Source organism: Aristolochia californica, unplaced genomic scaffold (assembly GCF_029961685.1).
Source record: "Aristolochia californica isolate CCGP_79_NKW_82.1479 unplaced genomic scaffold, dmAriCali1.0.hap1 SCAF_10, whole genome shotgun sequence".
Taxonomy (NCBI): domain Eukaryota; kingdom Viridiplantae; phylum Streptophyta; class Magnoliopsida; order Piperales; family Aristolochiaceae; genus Aristolochia; species Aristolochia californica.
The window spans coordinates 30,340,266-30,357,236 of record NW_027181771.1 but is presented as its reverse complement, the minus strand read 5'-3'; the positions used below and the strand labels follow the sequence as shown (position 1 = coordinate 30,357,236).

Below are 16,971 nucleotides of genomic sequence, written 5' to 3'. Positions count from 1 at the left end.
TTATCCATTTACTGTTTTTGGTTTGGTTTTCTCATTTTTGTAACCCAAATCAGACCAATTTTTTGTTCAAAAAAAAAAAAAAAAACTCTCATATTTCCCTCATTTTCATTCAATTTTTATGAAAATTTTACTATTATTTTTAATAAAAATACTCTTTATTTAATTTTTTAAAAAGGAGGAAGAATTGAGAAGGGATTTTTTTTATTAAATCAAAAGGGAGATATTTTTTTCTTTTTAGTATTTGGAATAGGGGTTGTGTGACCAGTACAATCTCATATCTTAAACCATTTTAAATATCATATTATTATATTTTTTCCATCTCCTTTTTAATCCTATTATTTACTTGTATAATTTTTTTTACAGGATGAATTTAGGAAGTGCTAGTGGGATGACCCCCTCCATAGTCATTACCATCTTATCAAGATTTTCTCCATCCCATATGACTAAGAAATTCCCCTTCACAAGATGGAGGTTCTATCCTACAAGAAAACAAGTTGTATTTCCTCTTACGGCATTGCTAAGAGAGAAATTAAATTATATAATAATTAATTAAAATAATGACAAATCAATCAAATGATTTCCTAAAATCAAGAATATTTTTTTGATTGATTTTGATTTCTTAAATTAAAGAAATTTGAATCTTTAATTAAGAAATCAAATAATCTTTCGTTAACCTATAAATAGGCTTATATTAATTGTAAAATTATTTCGATTCAATAAAATTTCTCCCTCTCTCTCCATATGTGGATTAGGCTTAATGAAATATGCTCTTTAACAGGTCTTCAACCCATGAAATTTTGACACATGGTAGGACCAAGTCTTTCTTCGATAATATTTACATGTAGAACATGTTATGCCATGTGGATTCTATGTAGGCACCATATGTCACTTACGTGTCATCTCCTCTTATTGTGTGATGCTTAAGTGACAATTGTTTGTACCTTGATTTTGGTGGCGGTCAATTTAAATAACTTATCAGAAAAATTCTAATCTTTACAATTTAATTATGCTTTGACTAATGATTGGTATCTCCGACTTTAACCATCGGTCAATTGGTGGTCGAGTTACTTTGATCTGAATTGTTAATCGCAATTGATGTACAAACAATTGTCACTAGAGAAGATCTGTATCATCGGTTGAGATTTACTAGAGAGAATCCAAATATGGTGGAAGCAGCCACTCTCTTCGGCTTCATCACTCTCGACTAGGGGACGGACAGAACGGTTGTTCTTCTTTGCAGGTTCAGGCTTCACTTCGGAGGAGAAGAACGATGAGGTTTCTTTCCGTGCTTAGGATTTCGTTGGGAAGGACAAGAGTGCGTTCGGCTGGTTTCCTAATTGCCCGCGCGTTGTCTAACACTACTTTGCAATCCGAGAGGTGCTTCTTTGGGTACGAAGACTGTGTTCTTGTGAATTTGGTTGTATATGCGCTGAATTTTTTATATTCCTGTTAGATACCCGTTTGGTATTGCGTTTGACATCGATGGCGTGATTCTTCGAGGCCGGACGCCAATAGGAGGATCTCTAGCGGCAGTGAGAAAACTTTACAGTGATTCTGGTAATGCGCATAACCTTTGTCGGGGATTTAGTTCTATAATTATTTGCTTCGTTTTTTGGGGATATAGTTCCATCATTTTATGCTTTGTTTATCGAGAATATCCGTAGCATTTTTTTTTTCAAGCTTTTTGGAAAACCAAAATGGCATTTTAGCTGTTAACTTAATAGTTAATATTACTCCGGCGTTTAATAGTGGGGTAGTGCAGGAAAAATGATTTGGAAACGTGAACCGTTAGATGTTTGCGTAAACGTCCTTTTAGCTATAACCCATCGTGAATGTGGAAATGCTCAGTTACACCACTCCCTGTTCATTATTTTAAGTTTTATTTGAAAAGAAAATGTAAAACTTCCAGTTTTTTTCTGGTCATGCAACCACTTCTGATGTCTGAAGATAGGTCCCTTTTTTCTTGTTCCGCTCATCCGCCTCATTTCATTATCTCTGCAGAGCATGAATAATTTAAAGATAAATACGTACAAGTGAAGAGATGAGAGGGAAATATTTAGCATGTGGGCTAGAAATTCTATCGAATCTCCACTGTTGCTTGTCTACTGTTCTTTATATTGCATCTATCCTAAGTGCTTGACTTCTATATTTGCACTCTACTTTAACAACAAATCACCATACAACCAAAGGACTTCATGTATTGTAATGGGTGTCACAGTTGTGGTTCCATGTCTGATGCCTACCCAGTGGATTCACACCAAAGTGGACTATGGAGATGATTTCTGTTCAAGTTGGATGGCAAAATGGCAGAGGATGGACCATTTTTAAGATTTTTATTTATTTTTATTTTTTGTTGTTGTTGTTGTTGTTGTGATACAGGAAGCAATTTGTTATGATATTGTGAGTTCCAACCTCAGGTATGAGATTGGTGTGTGTCAACCTAGTGTGAGATTTAAGGGTTTAGTTTTTTTTTACTTTTATTATCTTTAGAGTTTTCTGTGTATTTTCACCTTGTATGAAACTGATCGAGAGTAAAAACTGTCCTTGAGTAGGTTACCATAAAAGCTGGCATGAAAGCACGGTAGATTATTATGGTCCCCTGGAGTTGAACTTGGAGGTATAGGTGTTGGGTTGTGCTAGCCCAGTATGGATCCTTTGGATAGGTTTTAAGGGTTTAAATGTTTGTGTTTCATTGGTTTTAAAGCTTTTGGTATACTGGTCAGATACCTATCCTCATAAGCTACGATCTATATGCATAAGTAAGGAATAGCTGAAAATTGGCTGTTGTTAGCAAGCAATTTAACATGGTATAGACAAGCTTCAAATCCTTACAAGCCTGAGTTACTCCTACAGAAGTATAATCTTTTCCCCATCATTCTTGTAGCCTATGTTTTGGTGTCCCATATCACTCATACATATATAACTTTAGCAATTCAATCTCTCATCATGTTTACATCTCTCTTAAATATAACTTTTGCTAGTGTTCTGTGGTTTCCCTTTAATCATAAGTCACCAAAGAAATCTAGTAGGATCAGGCATGTACTGACCTATCAACGATGTTGGCTACTCTGCAATAATCAAAGAAACGAAATTGCCAACTCTATTCCTTTTCACTGCCTTAATGAAAACTAGTCCTAGTTCAGAAATATAAGCGCTTGGTGCACATTGAAAATTGCTGTGTTCGTTGATGGCTAGTACAATTGTTCTGTCTGTCATTTGCATTGGTTTGGAGCAGAATTGTATATCATTAACTTTCTTCCAGTTTGAAACAGACAAGCCTTGATGGATGCCCTGTCACATCTATCACTTTGCTTGATTCTTTTATAGACATTATGGATTGAGTCTTTGTCAGTTGTTTCCTTTCTTTAACATTTTCCTTCACCTTGTTGATCTGGTTAAGCTGCATTTCAATAAAAGTTATCTTCCCATCTGCTCATGAAAGCATAATATATTTTGCAGGAACTTTGCAGATTCCATTTCTGTTCCTTACAAATGGTGAGGACCACAGGCATGGTTTCTTTGTTCATATATCATTTTTTATTTGTACAATGACACTATCTATGTGATTTTAGATAATCTGCCTCCACTTTCTGAAGTGAATGGAGTCTGTCTTATAGGATATTTTTTTAGAGTTTCAACTCAATTTACTTCATATTTGAGAAGCTTTATTGCTGTTTTAACAGAAAAGATAGTTATTCGGCAAAGTCTGTGGAGGCCTTGAGATGACTTATCTGTGTTTCTATCAGTTCAATCATTGCTGACTAACATGCATGCATTATCTCTCTATATGGATAGGTGGTGGCATCCCAGAGTCTAGACGTGCCCAGGAACTGACTAGAATACTGGGAGTTAACATTTTACCCCTGCAGGTGCTTTATTTTGGTGCGTTATTATAAAATACATGAATGTAGACTTGAAACTGAACAAATACATGTCTGCTTTTGGGTGCTTAATTTGAGGTATTGGTTCGAATCTCATGGGTGTCTAGGGTATCACTGGGGAGGGGATCAACATTACACAACTGTGATTTTAAGAAAATGGTGCAATAACATATTGAAAAAAGTAAGAAGAAAGAAGGTTGAAGAGAGAGAATGAGAGGGAGAGAAAGTGGAGAAGAGTAAATTGAGAAAGAAAATGAGATGGGGGACCAGTACGTCCCCCAACTTCTATTTATAGCTTAGGGTTGAGTACAATTTACAATATTGCCCCTACTTTAAGTGAAAAAAGCCTGGATGTTAAATGCACGAGCACAATGTTAATGATTTCAATTTCATTTGATCTTAGAAAGGCCCCAATTTTTTTTTTCAATTTCATTTTATTCAAATTTAGGTCATCATATCTCAATTCCATTTTTTTTTTCTTTTTCCTTCTTCTTTTTTCTGGGTTCTTTAGAAAGTTTTGTGGTAACTCAAGGTTCTGATGCAGGTTGTTCAGGGACATTCACCATTCAAGAATCTGCTGAATAAGTATACTAAGTTATATGACTGGGTTTCTTTTGGTTGTAGTGTCGAATTATTATTTCTTTTTGTTTTTTTATGTTTGCTTTATTGCCTTCACAAACTATGTTTTTCTATTGCAGATTTGAGAATGAACTCATTGTGGCTGTTGGTAAAGGGGAACCTGCTACGGTCATGTCTGAGTATGGATTTAAGTGAGGTCTTTTCTGAGATCTAATGTCATGGTTTCACTCTATTTTATTTTATTTTATATTTGGAAAGTGGAGTCCTTGATGTATTCTAGGTACCTTGATGCTGGAACCATCTGCTTATAGCATCAGTTTTCAATCAGGAAAGCTCTTTCAATAGATGAATACTCCTCTTGCTTTAATGACATAGACCCACTAGCTCAGTTCAAGCCTTGGATTACCAAACAACCATTTCTTGAAAGCAACTGTCCAGAGGTGATACAGACCAAATACAACGTTCTTTCAGATAAAGTTAAAGCTGCATTTGTGGTCAGTGATCCTGTTGATTGGAGCAGGGATATTCAGGTTTTGTAGATATACTCATTAATTCATATAAATTTCTTGCTATAAAGAAATGGGACTTTATTTTGCCTTGGATTTATTAGCTTTTTCGCCATACAAACAGTACATTGTATGTGCCCATCGAAGTTGCTTCAAAACTCTGTTTTTTTTTTTTTTTTTGGTGAATGGACTTAGGTTCTCTGTGACATTTTACGATCGGGAGGTCTTCCGGGAAAAGGGGTTGGGCACCATCAACCGGATTTATATTTTGCTGCCGATGATCTTGAATATCAGGTCTGTGTGGAGTGGTTAAAGTTGTTGACATTGCTGGAAGATTTTCGGATACATGTTTCTTATATTCTTTCAAACCAGGCTGCATTTCCCTGTGAACGTCTTGGCATGGGTGCTTTTAGAATTGCATTGGAAAGTATCTACAACAGGTATGGTCCTCAATTGTCTCTTAAAAAAGTAGATTGAGCTTTTGGCTGAATGGCTACATGGGGAGTTTTTAGTGTGAAGTCTTCGGTTATAGTCTCACCAGGGCATGGGGTTCAACATTCAAAAAAAAAAAAAACAGTTATTTTCTCAATAATGAAGTTTGTTACTCGTACATGGGGCACATGGGTTGGGCACGCCATAGTCATATATCTCCAACTGCTTCCTCATTCGCTTTTCAAAACATGCAGAATTAACGACTCACCTCTAAAATATACATCTTATGGGAAACCAAACCCTTTTGTCTTCAAGAATGCTGAAGATATACTGAAGCAAGTACAGTCTTATATATTGGGGAAAGGAGAAGGAGAAGGAGAAATTCATCAACTTGAGACCGTTTATATGGTTGGAGATAATCCTTTAGTCGACATCAAAGGTGCACAGCAGGTCTGTCTTTAGATGTCTTTGTTTTGAACCTTCCAGTATTTCGTATTTCATGTCATTTGATTATTGATCTTCAGTTTCAATTCCAGACAGGAAAGCCATGGTTTTCTATATTGACGAGGACAGGGGTCTTTAAGGAAAAAGGAAATCATGCTCAGTTTCCAGCAGATCTGGTATGCTGAATAATTTCTGTGCATAGTCGTACATATAAGACCAATTATACACATCATGGATGTGAAAATACTTGGTTAGAGTCTTTGTGGTTCAGACTTTCCTGATGGTGAATATTTGTAGAGTAGGAAATCTTTTTGATATGATGATTGTGCCTCTCTGTAGACAACTGCTCTTTTACAAAGTTACCGATTTTACTCTCTGATCTGGTCTGACACCGTGAAGACTGGGTATTGAACCCAGTTTGAGGGGGCTAGTTTGCTGTGGTACTTACTGATTTGGCTGGTTTTGTCAATTAAGTGGAATGGGAACAACAAGGTTGAGTTATAGAACTGACTTTTTACCATGTCCATTTGAAGAAAAGAAGGGAAATAGTTCAATTGAGCCAATTTGTAGTTCAACATAATGTATTGCAGTTTGGTAATTGGGATTCTTCACACTTGAATTAATATTCATCTCAAGGAAATGTTTTAGGGATTGATAGGAACAGCTGGTTGTTTATTTCATAACATGTGTGTTAGGGTTTATGGTTTAGCTGATTACCTAAAGTGGGTTACCTAAAGTTGAATTTTGATGGCTCTTCTATTGGCAATCCGGGGATCGCTAGTTTTGGGAGAGTTATTTAAGATCCATTTGGCAATCAATTTTTCTCTTATGCTGGCCCGTTAGGCATTTCTGATTCTATGTCGGCTGAGCTCTATGACCTCCTCAATGGGCTTCGCATTTTCAGAGACAATTGCAGTGGTCCCATTTAAATTTGAAGGAGACTCGAAGGTGGTCATTGGATGGTGCGAGCGTGTTTCCCCTCCACTGTGGCGCCATTGGGACATCTTTCGGGAAATTTTAGATATTACCTCACTACTCTCTTGTATTTGGTCTCACATTCCGAGATCTGCAAATTCGGTTGCAGATGTGTTAGCCAAACAGGGAGTGCCCCTGCAATCTTTTGTTGTGAGGGATTTGCTCCTTCCTTTGTAATTTTCTCTTGTTAATATAAATATATCTTTATAAAAAAAAAATGTGTGTAGTGCAATGTTGACTAGCCAAAGTGATTTATGATATAAAAGGTTCTTGCTTTATGTGGCGTAACCCTCTTAACCCTTGGCTTGGGAACAGCCATTATCGTGCACACGGAGCAGAATAGAGTTGAAGGACTCGTTCAGCTACACCCAGCATTGGAAAAAATAATGCTTTGGTGATGATTTATATAATGTCCAAATGGTTCAGATTACTTTTTGTTGGCAGTCACTGAAGGAATTTAGGCTTGATGCAGGAAATTTGTAACTTTCACTTGAGTCTATTTTTCATTCTTTTCAGACTTCCTCTGATCTATTTGCAGATGTATCCATTCCTCTCTGCTATTTCCCAGTGACAAGGTTTTCTTGACTACCCAACCGATTTACTTTTGCAGGTGGTTGATACTGTGGAAGAGGCAGTGGATTACATTTTGATGGAGGAGTCTTCAAAAAAGGCTTGACAATTTTTTAAGCTCAGAGAAACTTTAAGAATCAGTCAGTATCTTCTTTAATAGTTTAGAAAAAAATTTATATTCTCTTTCCATGTACATCCATTTCCTTTTCTGACCATTTTTTACCCCTTCATATAGAATATTTCATTTGCTTGATGTGTTAATTTGATCTAATGTTAAAACGAAAATGTCAAAACAGTTGTGGAATATCAATATATTTTTCAAACACGATTATCTTTTTTAATAATAGTCAAAAGTTTACTTGTTAAATGTGCAGTTAAAAACTCAAAAAAACTGCAAAAAGGAAGAGGTTTGTCTGCCTTCGGCACTTTTCTTTCTTAGGGTGTTTTTATGCTAATAGAGAATTATAAGAAATTTTTTTAAGAAGAATGGGAAAATTTTCACCTCAAGTTTTTCTGACCTCACAAAACGTTGAAGGGAATGAATTCCTAATTCCTTTAATATTTTAAAAAATTTAATGAGAAAACATAGACACGAGAAATTTGATCATTTTTATCATTATGACAACACTAAGTGCCTTGAAGTCAAGTGTCAGGTTTGTACCTGGCTATTTGTTCTTTTAAATAATGTAAAAGTAGCCACGCTTTTATGGTACGACATTGATGAGTCTTGAGGCAGTGCCTCCTTGCGACTGTTTAATGATAAAATGTAATGAAAGTCAATTAGTCAAATAATCCAATAACTCGGTATTAAATACAAGAATCAATTCAGTCAAACCTGACCAACTGTAACGATGTGTTTAGAAGTTAATGGCTGATCTAAACAGGAACTGGTGCACTAAAGTAGGACCGGCCGGCCGGACTAGTAAGCCATGATCAATAATAAATGGGGAGGGTTTAGAGAGTAGTCTAAACTAGGGGTGGGTTCTAACCAAGCCGGTAACTCGGCTCGATTCTGATTAGGTATGCTAGAATCTTGAGCCTGAGTTCGAGATCTAGGATCGGTTTGTTCAAATTAACGAGCCGAGTTTGACCGAATCATGGTTTGGCTCGAAAGCTCGTGAGTCGTTCGTTAACTTAACGAACGGTGTAGCGGGGACGGGGGAGCAGGACTGAAGCGCCGAACGGAGCGGAGCGAGAGTGAGGGGGAAACCCTCCGACCGTTGCTGTGGCCGCCTCTGTCGCCGTTGTTGGCCACCTTTTGCCTTTCCGTCGCCGGTGATTCCGTTGTAGTTATTATCTCCAACGATCACGAAGCTTTTCCCTAGTAATAGGATTTTATTTAATTTTTTTTAGAAATATATATCATAATATTTTTTTTAGATTATAAATTTTCAACTTGGATACTAAGGTGGCCATAGTAAATTTATGATCAGATTAAAAAATTATAAAATAAATTAAACAATATTTAGAGTAAAAAAAATTAATATTGGTGTGTTCTAATATATTGTTGGAATTCAATTATCAAACTCTCGTATGATTATTTTTTTTAAAATATATGTATAATTTTATATATAATTTATTTAACATATAATATATATAAAATATTAAAAAGTTGAGATTCTAAGCGCCGTTCGATGTACGACTAATTCATGGTGTCTGAACCCCTTACTCTCATAACGGAGAAAGGTGTGATTCATGCACCCCTTACACATCTCAGAACGGAGGAAGGTGTGATTCATGCACCCTGCTATACCCCCCGCTTCTGTTCAACACTGCCATTAACTTAGAGGCAGTCAAATGGGCATCGAGTGTCAGGGCGCACCCTTTTCTCCAAAACCATTCTACGAGTAGTAAACCACTAGACAACAACTCATCCGACTTATCACATCAGATCCAGCTTATCAAATGTATAGAGGCATTTGCTGTCCTCCCAGGTACAAACAACAGGCTACAGGCTACAGAGGAGTGTCCTTCGAGTAATGTATAGAGGCATTTGCTGTCCTCCCAGGTACAAACAACAGGCTACAGGCTACAGAGGAGTGTCCTTCACTCGATGATCCAGTAGGTAACAGCGCGTACCAGGTAGGAGATGAGAGGAAGATCCGGTACGATGCGCGAAAAGAAAGACAGGCAGCTGCCGACAGAATCTGTTCTCTTCCTGAAGGTAATTGAATGCGGGAAAAACGACAAAGAAGATGCCTTCGACGCCACTGCACTCACACTCACACTCACACTCACATGGCTAACACTCATTAACCAGTCCTAACCGGAGAGACCGCAGAAAGAGCGCCGAGTCGCCGACGTGTATTTAACGCCCACCAGCGTACGTACGACGCTCTCGATCTTCAGCGGCTGCTTTCCTCTTACCTCTTTCCTGCCGTGCTGTCCAGTCAGTTCCAGTGGCCATGGAGTCATGGGACGATTCTACTATAAGCTGGTCTTTCTATCTTTTCACACTTTTGTTTGACTGATTTGATTTGACAAAGCATAATAAACCCACCATAGTTACAGTGCTATGATACTGTCCTGAGCTTTACGAGTGCCAAAAGGTGAACAGCAGCTTCTCCACCTCATCGACAAATCCCCGTGCTTACTTCTTTACGCTCTTTATATTCATACTCGGTATCAATATCATCTTCGCAGGATCTTGCGTAAATAAAACAAAAGAACAAGAAACTCATGTTCTAAATTCCACCTACTCCCCTTGGCATTTTTCGGTCTTTATATTTCATTAGAAGCAAACATATTCCAAGCGGCAGTACACAGAAAACAGTAAGTTTAACCTAGCAAACCAAAAAACTAACCCAAACACTCTGTGTTCTCAAGCACATAAGAATATTTGTGCGGGAGAGAGTTTTGATGTGTGAGGATGAAAGACTAGAACAATATAGAGATTACATACATGTGAAACAAACACAAAATATATAAATGTTTTATACTTAATTGATTGCCTATTCAGCTCCGGTAGGAGTAGCAATGAGGGTTAGAGGGAGGGAGACGGAGACTGGATGCAGTAGTGGGCGGTGGTTGAAGGGCAGCTGAAGTTGAAGTAGTTGAGAATCCTGATGATGCTGCAGAAGAGAACACTGGCACAGGGGCAGCAGAACCATTTAGCTGCCATGCCCAGTTGGAGACAGGCGGTGAGCCAATTTCAACCCTCCTCTCTTTAAGTCTTTCCTGTAAATTGAATTAGGTCCAATGACCTCAGAGACAGAGTGAAACAAGACATGTCTAGCCAATTCACAGTAATAAGAAAGTCACAATTGCAGGTTGAGATCCGAAACTCAAACTTTTCCATTAATGAAGATGATTACCAAGATCATCTGACATAAACTAAATTTTATATAAACAAAAGAGGAAATGAGTTACATCTTTCACTAAACTTTTTCCTTCACTCCAGAATCTACACATGGAAGCCCCCTTTCCCCTAGTGAGAGATATGAGAATGCCTATAATTATATTAAGTGATACCCGGTGCCAAGATAAGGACTCTGGAGCAGAGAACCACAACCACAAGCGACAGAGTCATTCATCAGGCAACTTCAATTTGAAGAAAAGAAATTCAAGAGCTGGTATGGTTAAAAATTAAGGCAGGGGTTGGATTTGTGAAATTCACAATGTACCTGGGTTCCCAAAATCCAATATGTTTTGCACGTTAAACCCTGAAAATTTTGTCTAATGTTCTTTAGAATTGTACTACCAGATGTAACACGTATCAATAAGGACATTACAGGGTTATAACGGTATGCCCTCTTAAAAATCCGAGATGTATCTGATGTTACACAAGATATCTTGGTCAGTTGTTTTAGGTCCATGTGAAAGTTACAACAAGGAAAAGCCATGTCTCAGGCATTGTTCATTAGTATAATAACAAAGAAGTTGCTGAAATTACCTCATAGTTGGGAAAGAAGCCAGGGTAAAGACCGGTCCAGACAGGGGGGTGCTGGGGTACCATCGGAAGGTATTGAGGTTGAGCAGTTGGCAGTGGAACAGGATTCTCTGTCTGCAATAATGTAACATAACATGGTGGAAATCAACTTTCCCTTCCCATTTTATGTAGTTAAATTGCCAGAGCAGTGAACAGCACAATCTAATTGACCAATGAAGCGTAACAATTATCGAGGTACTATCAATATCATGCAAATCTGAGAGACATGTCTCCAGAAAAGCTAAACATTTTAAGCAGAAAGTTTGTCTGTTAACCTTCCTTTTTTGCACTCTGCCCTTAAAAATGAAGGACAATAAAAACACCAAAATCTCCAATAAAGTAAAGCAATTACCCTAGTTTTCGGCATTTCAGGTGACTCGAAAGGGCCACACTGGAAATGAAAGCCACTTGTGCCACTAACCCCAGTAGGAGCATGGGAAAAAGAAGGGGTAGAAATCCCCAAGTTCAAATCAAGATTGTGGGCACAGACTGTCCAGAGCATGGAGAAATGAGTTAGAGATAATTATAGGCAGATAATTTGATATGTAGAACTAAATAAAATATGGTGATATTCATTCATGAAGAATTACCTCCACTATCAGGCTCAGGGATCACTCCTTCATAAGTACTTGGTTCGAAGTTGGTAACTGCTTCCCTTCCGTTACATTTGATAGCTGCCTTGTCGTAAGCCCTGACCAAAAGGGAGATTTGTGTTGGATGGATCCTTAGTGAAGATGAGAATTGCGGGTATTAACAAATTAATTTTTCAGGAGAGCGAAATTCATGATCAGTTGGACCTTGCAGCTTCTATTTCGTTGTCGAATAGCCCAAGATATATGTACCTGCACCCAAGGTTATTAAGAAAAATCTAGATTGATATCAAGCTCTACAAAACATGGGCGCTAGAAGCTTTTCCACTACAAATGGGACTCATTTTTGTTTCAAGAGGAAAATATTCTCGTCAGAGGTTTTGTTTTAAGGAAAAAAGAAAAACCTAAGGCCCAAATTCAAGACAAAAATATGTAAAGATGCACATAATGTGCTTCAAATTGAAGAATTCAGAGAAATTCAAATGGGAGTCAGGGTGACTTACTTCTTCCCAAGGAACTGACCCATTCGAGCTTCCCATCGCCCACATTTGTGGAGAGTCACGCCTCTATACTTCGAACTGCCCCTTGAGAACCCAGTGCTTTGACGACGAAGAATGTGCACGAATTCTTCCTTTGTTAGGTTCCTCATCTTAAACGATTGACAGAGAAAAATAAGCTCCAGAACACATCAGGAGGACAAAAACAAAAAAACAAAAAAAAGACAAAATGATAATAAAGAGAGCCCATTTACCTGCTTCAGATCTTCCTCATAATCACTAAGGTTGAAATTAATGTCAGCATCAACACCCCTGAACTTGATTGCAGCTCGATCATAAGCCCTGCAGTTGAATATCCGAACCAGCTATCTCCCAGATAAGAAAAAGTTCTTACAGAAATGAACAGTAAAAAGATTGATACGTCTCTTTCAAATGATTCACCTGGCAGCCGCATGGGCAGTATCAAAACCGCCTACAAACGATGAGTAGCCAAATTTATCAAAAAATCAGTACCAGAGAGACTGTGATACTAAAACAGAACAGATAACATTCCAACTGAAAAAAGAAAAGAAAAAAAGGAGATTGCAGCACTTACCTAAATAGACCTGCTTCCCACAGTCCCTGTTCACAAGAAATCATGATTCAGTAAAGTATAGAACATCAATTACAAGTAAACTTTTCATTGTAACAAAAAGGCATTAAATCCAACTCTCAATAGTCAGGAAAATCCAGAGACCATATGTGCGATTCCCATCTCCCGGTCCTCCGATAGAAGGTGACTCCCCGGTACTGCGAGCTTCTGGACCTGGGGCCACGACGGCTCTTCTTCACCTGCTGCTGCTGTTGCTGTTGCTGCGGTAGGACCTTAACCTCCGGAATGGACCCACTGCTGGGGTCCACCTGGCGGAAAGTGAGATCCACCCAATGCGGCCGCGAAGAGGACGAAGAAGCCGAAGAGGGCCCCGAAGCACAGTAATCGCTCCCGCCAGTAGCTTGCACCGGGAAGAGCTGCCTGGTGACGAGACTCGACTCTGCCGGCGACAGCCCGTTCTCTTCTCCGTCCTCATCGTCGTCTTCGTCTCCCACACCCTTTTTCAGGATATCAAAGCTGAAGGCGAAGCGATTATGGTTCTGGTGAGCTTGAGTAGAGCAAGAGTCTTCATAGCTGGACGCCTCCGCATTGACGACGGAAGAATTCGAAGTACCGGAATCGTCAACCGGAGCTGCTTCCAGCAGCTTCTCTTTCTCTTCGAGGGAGGACACAATGTTGAGATCCAACATTGGCTTTCAATTGGGCCCCTTACCAAGAGATGTTCCGGAGACTATTTGTGGGAAAAAAAGCCACAGAAGATAAAGATACTGACAACACAGAGCCGATGTGTTTTTACACAGCATTTCCACTCATAAATTCTCCAAGCATTTAGAATATTTCACAAGCCCCGATCACTCTCTAATCTTCACGTTTTATCCATCAGAACTAGGACAGCAAATTGAAGCACCCTATCAGATCAAACAATACAAACATAAAAAAAAAAAAAAAAACAAAAACAATACAGACCAAAATAAAACACAAATCACTAAAACTCCTCGAGTACAAAAACAAGAGATCACACGATCGACCCAGTAACAACAGCTATTCCTCCTCACAAACCACCAAAGAAAGGAGCAGAACAAACGGGACAGAGAGAGAAATACAACCTCGTCAAAATAGTATTCAAAGTTGCAGGCAACGATCCCACCGGGATTCACCACTTCATGAAGTAATCGCCGCCGTGGGTCTACTCCATCAGAGGTAAAATCAACGAACAGAAGCTGGATTCCCGGACGAGAAAGATGAGAAAGCAGGACGTATAAAAAGCAAAGAAAGAGGTAGAATGATGGGGAGAAAAGAGAAGACGATAACGTTGGAGTTTTGGAGGAGGAGGAGAGAAATAAAGCAGGCCAAGGAGCAGTCGCTCAGGGCCAAAGGAGGACCAGATGGGACGTGTGAAAGAACATGTAGCATTTGCATTATTATTATCAATTCATCCTTTCCATTTCTCCCCTCAGAGAAACCAAATTTCCTTCGCACCATCCAAAAAACAAAAAAAAAAAGTACACAATAATACGTGTAAGTTCATCCTGCTCACCGGCTCTACCGGTAACTCCAGTGCGTGCGCGTCTGTCCGAAGAATTTCTCGCCCCGTCTGAGAGATTTGTTGCTTCCTGGCTTCGCTTTTTACACTCCTGCCGATTTCCTCAGAAGACATCCCAGAATCGCGCGATTCTCATGAGAAGATCCAAGCCGGTAATTAAGCCACGCCGACGATATTCTATCACCTCTTTTCTTTTTCATAAAAAAAATATAATCATAAAATAAAAAAGATTAAAGGGTTCCATCGCTCTTACCAAAAAACAACTTTGGGCCCACCCCCGACATGGTATAATTATATGTAGCGTTAAGCAATCAACTGAAAGACGTTTCTCTCCTAGGATTTTTCCCTAAATAGAAAAAAACGTCGACATCAACGGTGGGACCAGGTGAGATTAGATCCATCGCCGTGGTTCGTGGATTGAAACGACCCACGGTGGACCCAAAACCGGGTGTCCGTTCTCGCTGTGATCTTTATGAGAACATTGAAGCAGTGAAAAAAATATATTTCAACTAAAGAGGAATTAATTGGATTGGTTTCGATAGGTGAGAAAAGATAAATATCGATAGCGACGCCGGAAGAAGCCTCTTTTTTTAGCGGTCACTAGCCGTACACGTCGTGACCTGCCCGAGGCCGCCAGCTGTCGACCACCCCTTTGCCCGACCTGCCCGCACCACACAATAGCTCGCCTGTCTTTACAGATTTTTCTTCACTCTTTGTTTTTTCGTTTCTAATATTCGGAAAAAAACATTAAATAAATATAAACGAGTCACACGAGACAGCGAGAGTTGGCGGTTATGTCCATTTGAAAGTGGAAAACACCGGACGTGTCCATTAGAAATCAAAACATGTGTTCTTACCCTTTCTGGCAATTGACCTCAGGCTTTGACCTAGGGGGTTCATTCAACACACTTTTGGAAGAGTAAAATTACTGCTGCAGCAAATGAGATTTTCACGAGGAATCGCCGAGAAAGCGATTGATAGGGAAACATGGAAAGGGGTGGGTGGATTGACCTTCATTACATTTTACAGCTGCCTAATTATCATTAATCATTAATCATTCATCATTAATATAAGTTATAACAAGTGGACTATTAGCTTCAAATTATTGATCTCTTGTTTGAAATTTGAACTATTCCACCTCATCACTAACTAAAAAAAACGTCTTATCAGCATCGGGGTTAGATGAGATATAAGTTAATCGCTAATTAGCAATTCAACTAAAAACCAATCTTGGCCGTCGCTTTTGTGGACAATCCAAAAAAATCCAGATGAGATGAGAAGCGGAAAGAGAGAATGTCCACAGATGAGTCACGAACCTTTCCACTTACGGTAACCCGTTTACCTTAAAAACCTTTTTGGGCCCGCTTTCCTGTTATGGCAAACAACGACGGCTGGGGATCGAATCAAGTAACTCCAACCGTCTGTACAGCGCGTAAGGGGCGTATCCTTTGCCCTTTTTATCTATCCTAAAGTCGTGGATGTCGATTGCCCGTCCTTTCAGATTTCAACACTGTTTTTCCTTTTTCTAATTTCTTTTTTTATAAAAGAAAAGTGGGCCCCCATTCGAAAACGGCTTCGTGTGCGTTCAGTCTAAGCTTAGCACATCCACTCAAATCCGACGATTCCGATTTCTCGGGTTTTTAGTCTTCCCTTTAATCAATAAAATAAACCGTAATTTAAACTAATCCTTGGTGGGATTAAATAAGCGTCGGCTTCTTGTACATTGTACTTGCCATATTTGAATACGATCGATCAAAAGAAGCAAGCCGATAGTACAAAGGTACGCGTGTCAATCTCACAAGAGGAGGGCTCACTGAGATTAAAAAAATCAACCTAGTTGGGGGCAAGGGACATGCCTAGGAGGCGGATAGAGGCAAATCTTGACCGAATATTGTCTCTACTTTTTTAGTGGCATCCGAAATAAGCCTCCTCACTGTCACACACTTTGGTTAATCAATGGGACTAATCTAGGATTTGGGAAAACCCAAATCGGGATTTTTCAATTAAGGAACCCCCTTGAGGTACACTGAAACTGGACGTCTTTCCGGCTGCCACCTTGTCTGCTTCTTTCTTTTTTAGTTTTTACCCAAAAGGCATGGGCCCACTGATTAAGGATGTGTTTAATATTGGTAATCATCTGTATTAAGTGATCTGCTCACTTGTACTATCTATAAGACAGAACTATCAACAACTGACCCATAAGAATGTGGTTGGTCACAAAGACGAGAGAGAGTTTGCTTAATGGAATAGGAATGGGGATATTTTGGACCACACGGTATAGGGAATTATTGGACCAACCAATCGTTTCGTTGGACATGAATGGAATCAATCCCATACCAAAGCATATGAGAAAGCTTGATAATTGTTAGTGACGTTTCTCCTAATGATAATCAACATAATCATCATAAATCACGTCTAATACCTATCTTAAGTG

At 38.9% G+C, this 16,971-nt stretch overlaps 2 protein-coding genes across 3 annotated transcripts; one reads left to right on the top strand and one right to left on the bottom strand.

The window, feature by feature from the left end:
• The first annotated feature begins 1,215 nt into the window (after nt 1-1,215).
• LOC137942393 (mitochondrial hydrolase YKR070W) lies at nt 1,216-7,679 on the top strand. The gene is made up of 12 exons (XM_068788021.1): nt 1,216-1,377; nt 1,454-1,557; nt 3,460-3,495; nt 3,796-3,869; nt 4,426-4,466; nt 4,580-4,651; nt 4,789-4,990; nt 5,162-5,260; nt 5,339-5,406; nt 5,653-5,848; nt 5,935-6,018; nt 7,428-7,679. Exons 1-12 carry the CDS (start codon nt 1,271-1,273, stop codon nt 7,491-7,493), a joined length of 1,149 nt encoding a protein of 382 aa, XP_068644122.1. The 5' UTR covers nt 1,216-1,270; the 3' UTR covers nt 7,494-7,679.
• Nucleotides 7,680-10,083: 2,404 nt separating this feature from the next.
• LOC137942392 (APETALA2-like protein 1) lies at nt 10,084-14,371 on the bottom strand. Of its 2 annotated transcripts, XM_068788019.1 has the most exons (11): nt 14,101-14,371; nt 13,139-13,879; nt 12,998-13,023; nt 12,844-12,874; nt 12,657-12,744; nt 12,409-12,554; nt 12,113-12,157; nt 11,906-12,006; nt 11,668-11,804; nt 11,280-11,390; nt 10,084-10,564 (listed from the first exon to the last, which is right to left on the bottom strand). In XM_068788019.1, the coding sequence occupies exons 2-11, from the start codon at nt 13,681-13,683 to the stop codon at nt 10,343-10,345; spliced, it is 1,452 nt and encodes a 483-aa protein (XP_068644120.1). In that variant the 5' UTR covers nt 13,684-13,879; nt 14,101-14,371; the 3' UTR covers nt 10,084-10,342. The 2 variants fall into 2 exon arrangements, with proteins under 2 accessions (XP_068644120.1, XP_068644121.1); XM_068788020.1 differs by lacking the exon at nt 12,113-12,157.
• Between the last annotated feature and the right edge of the window lie 2,600 nt (nt 14,372-16,971).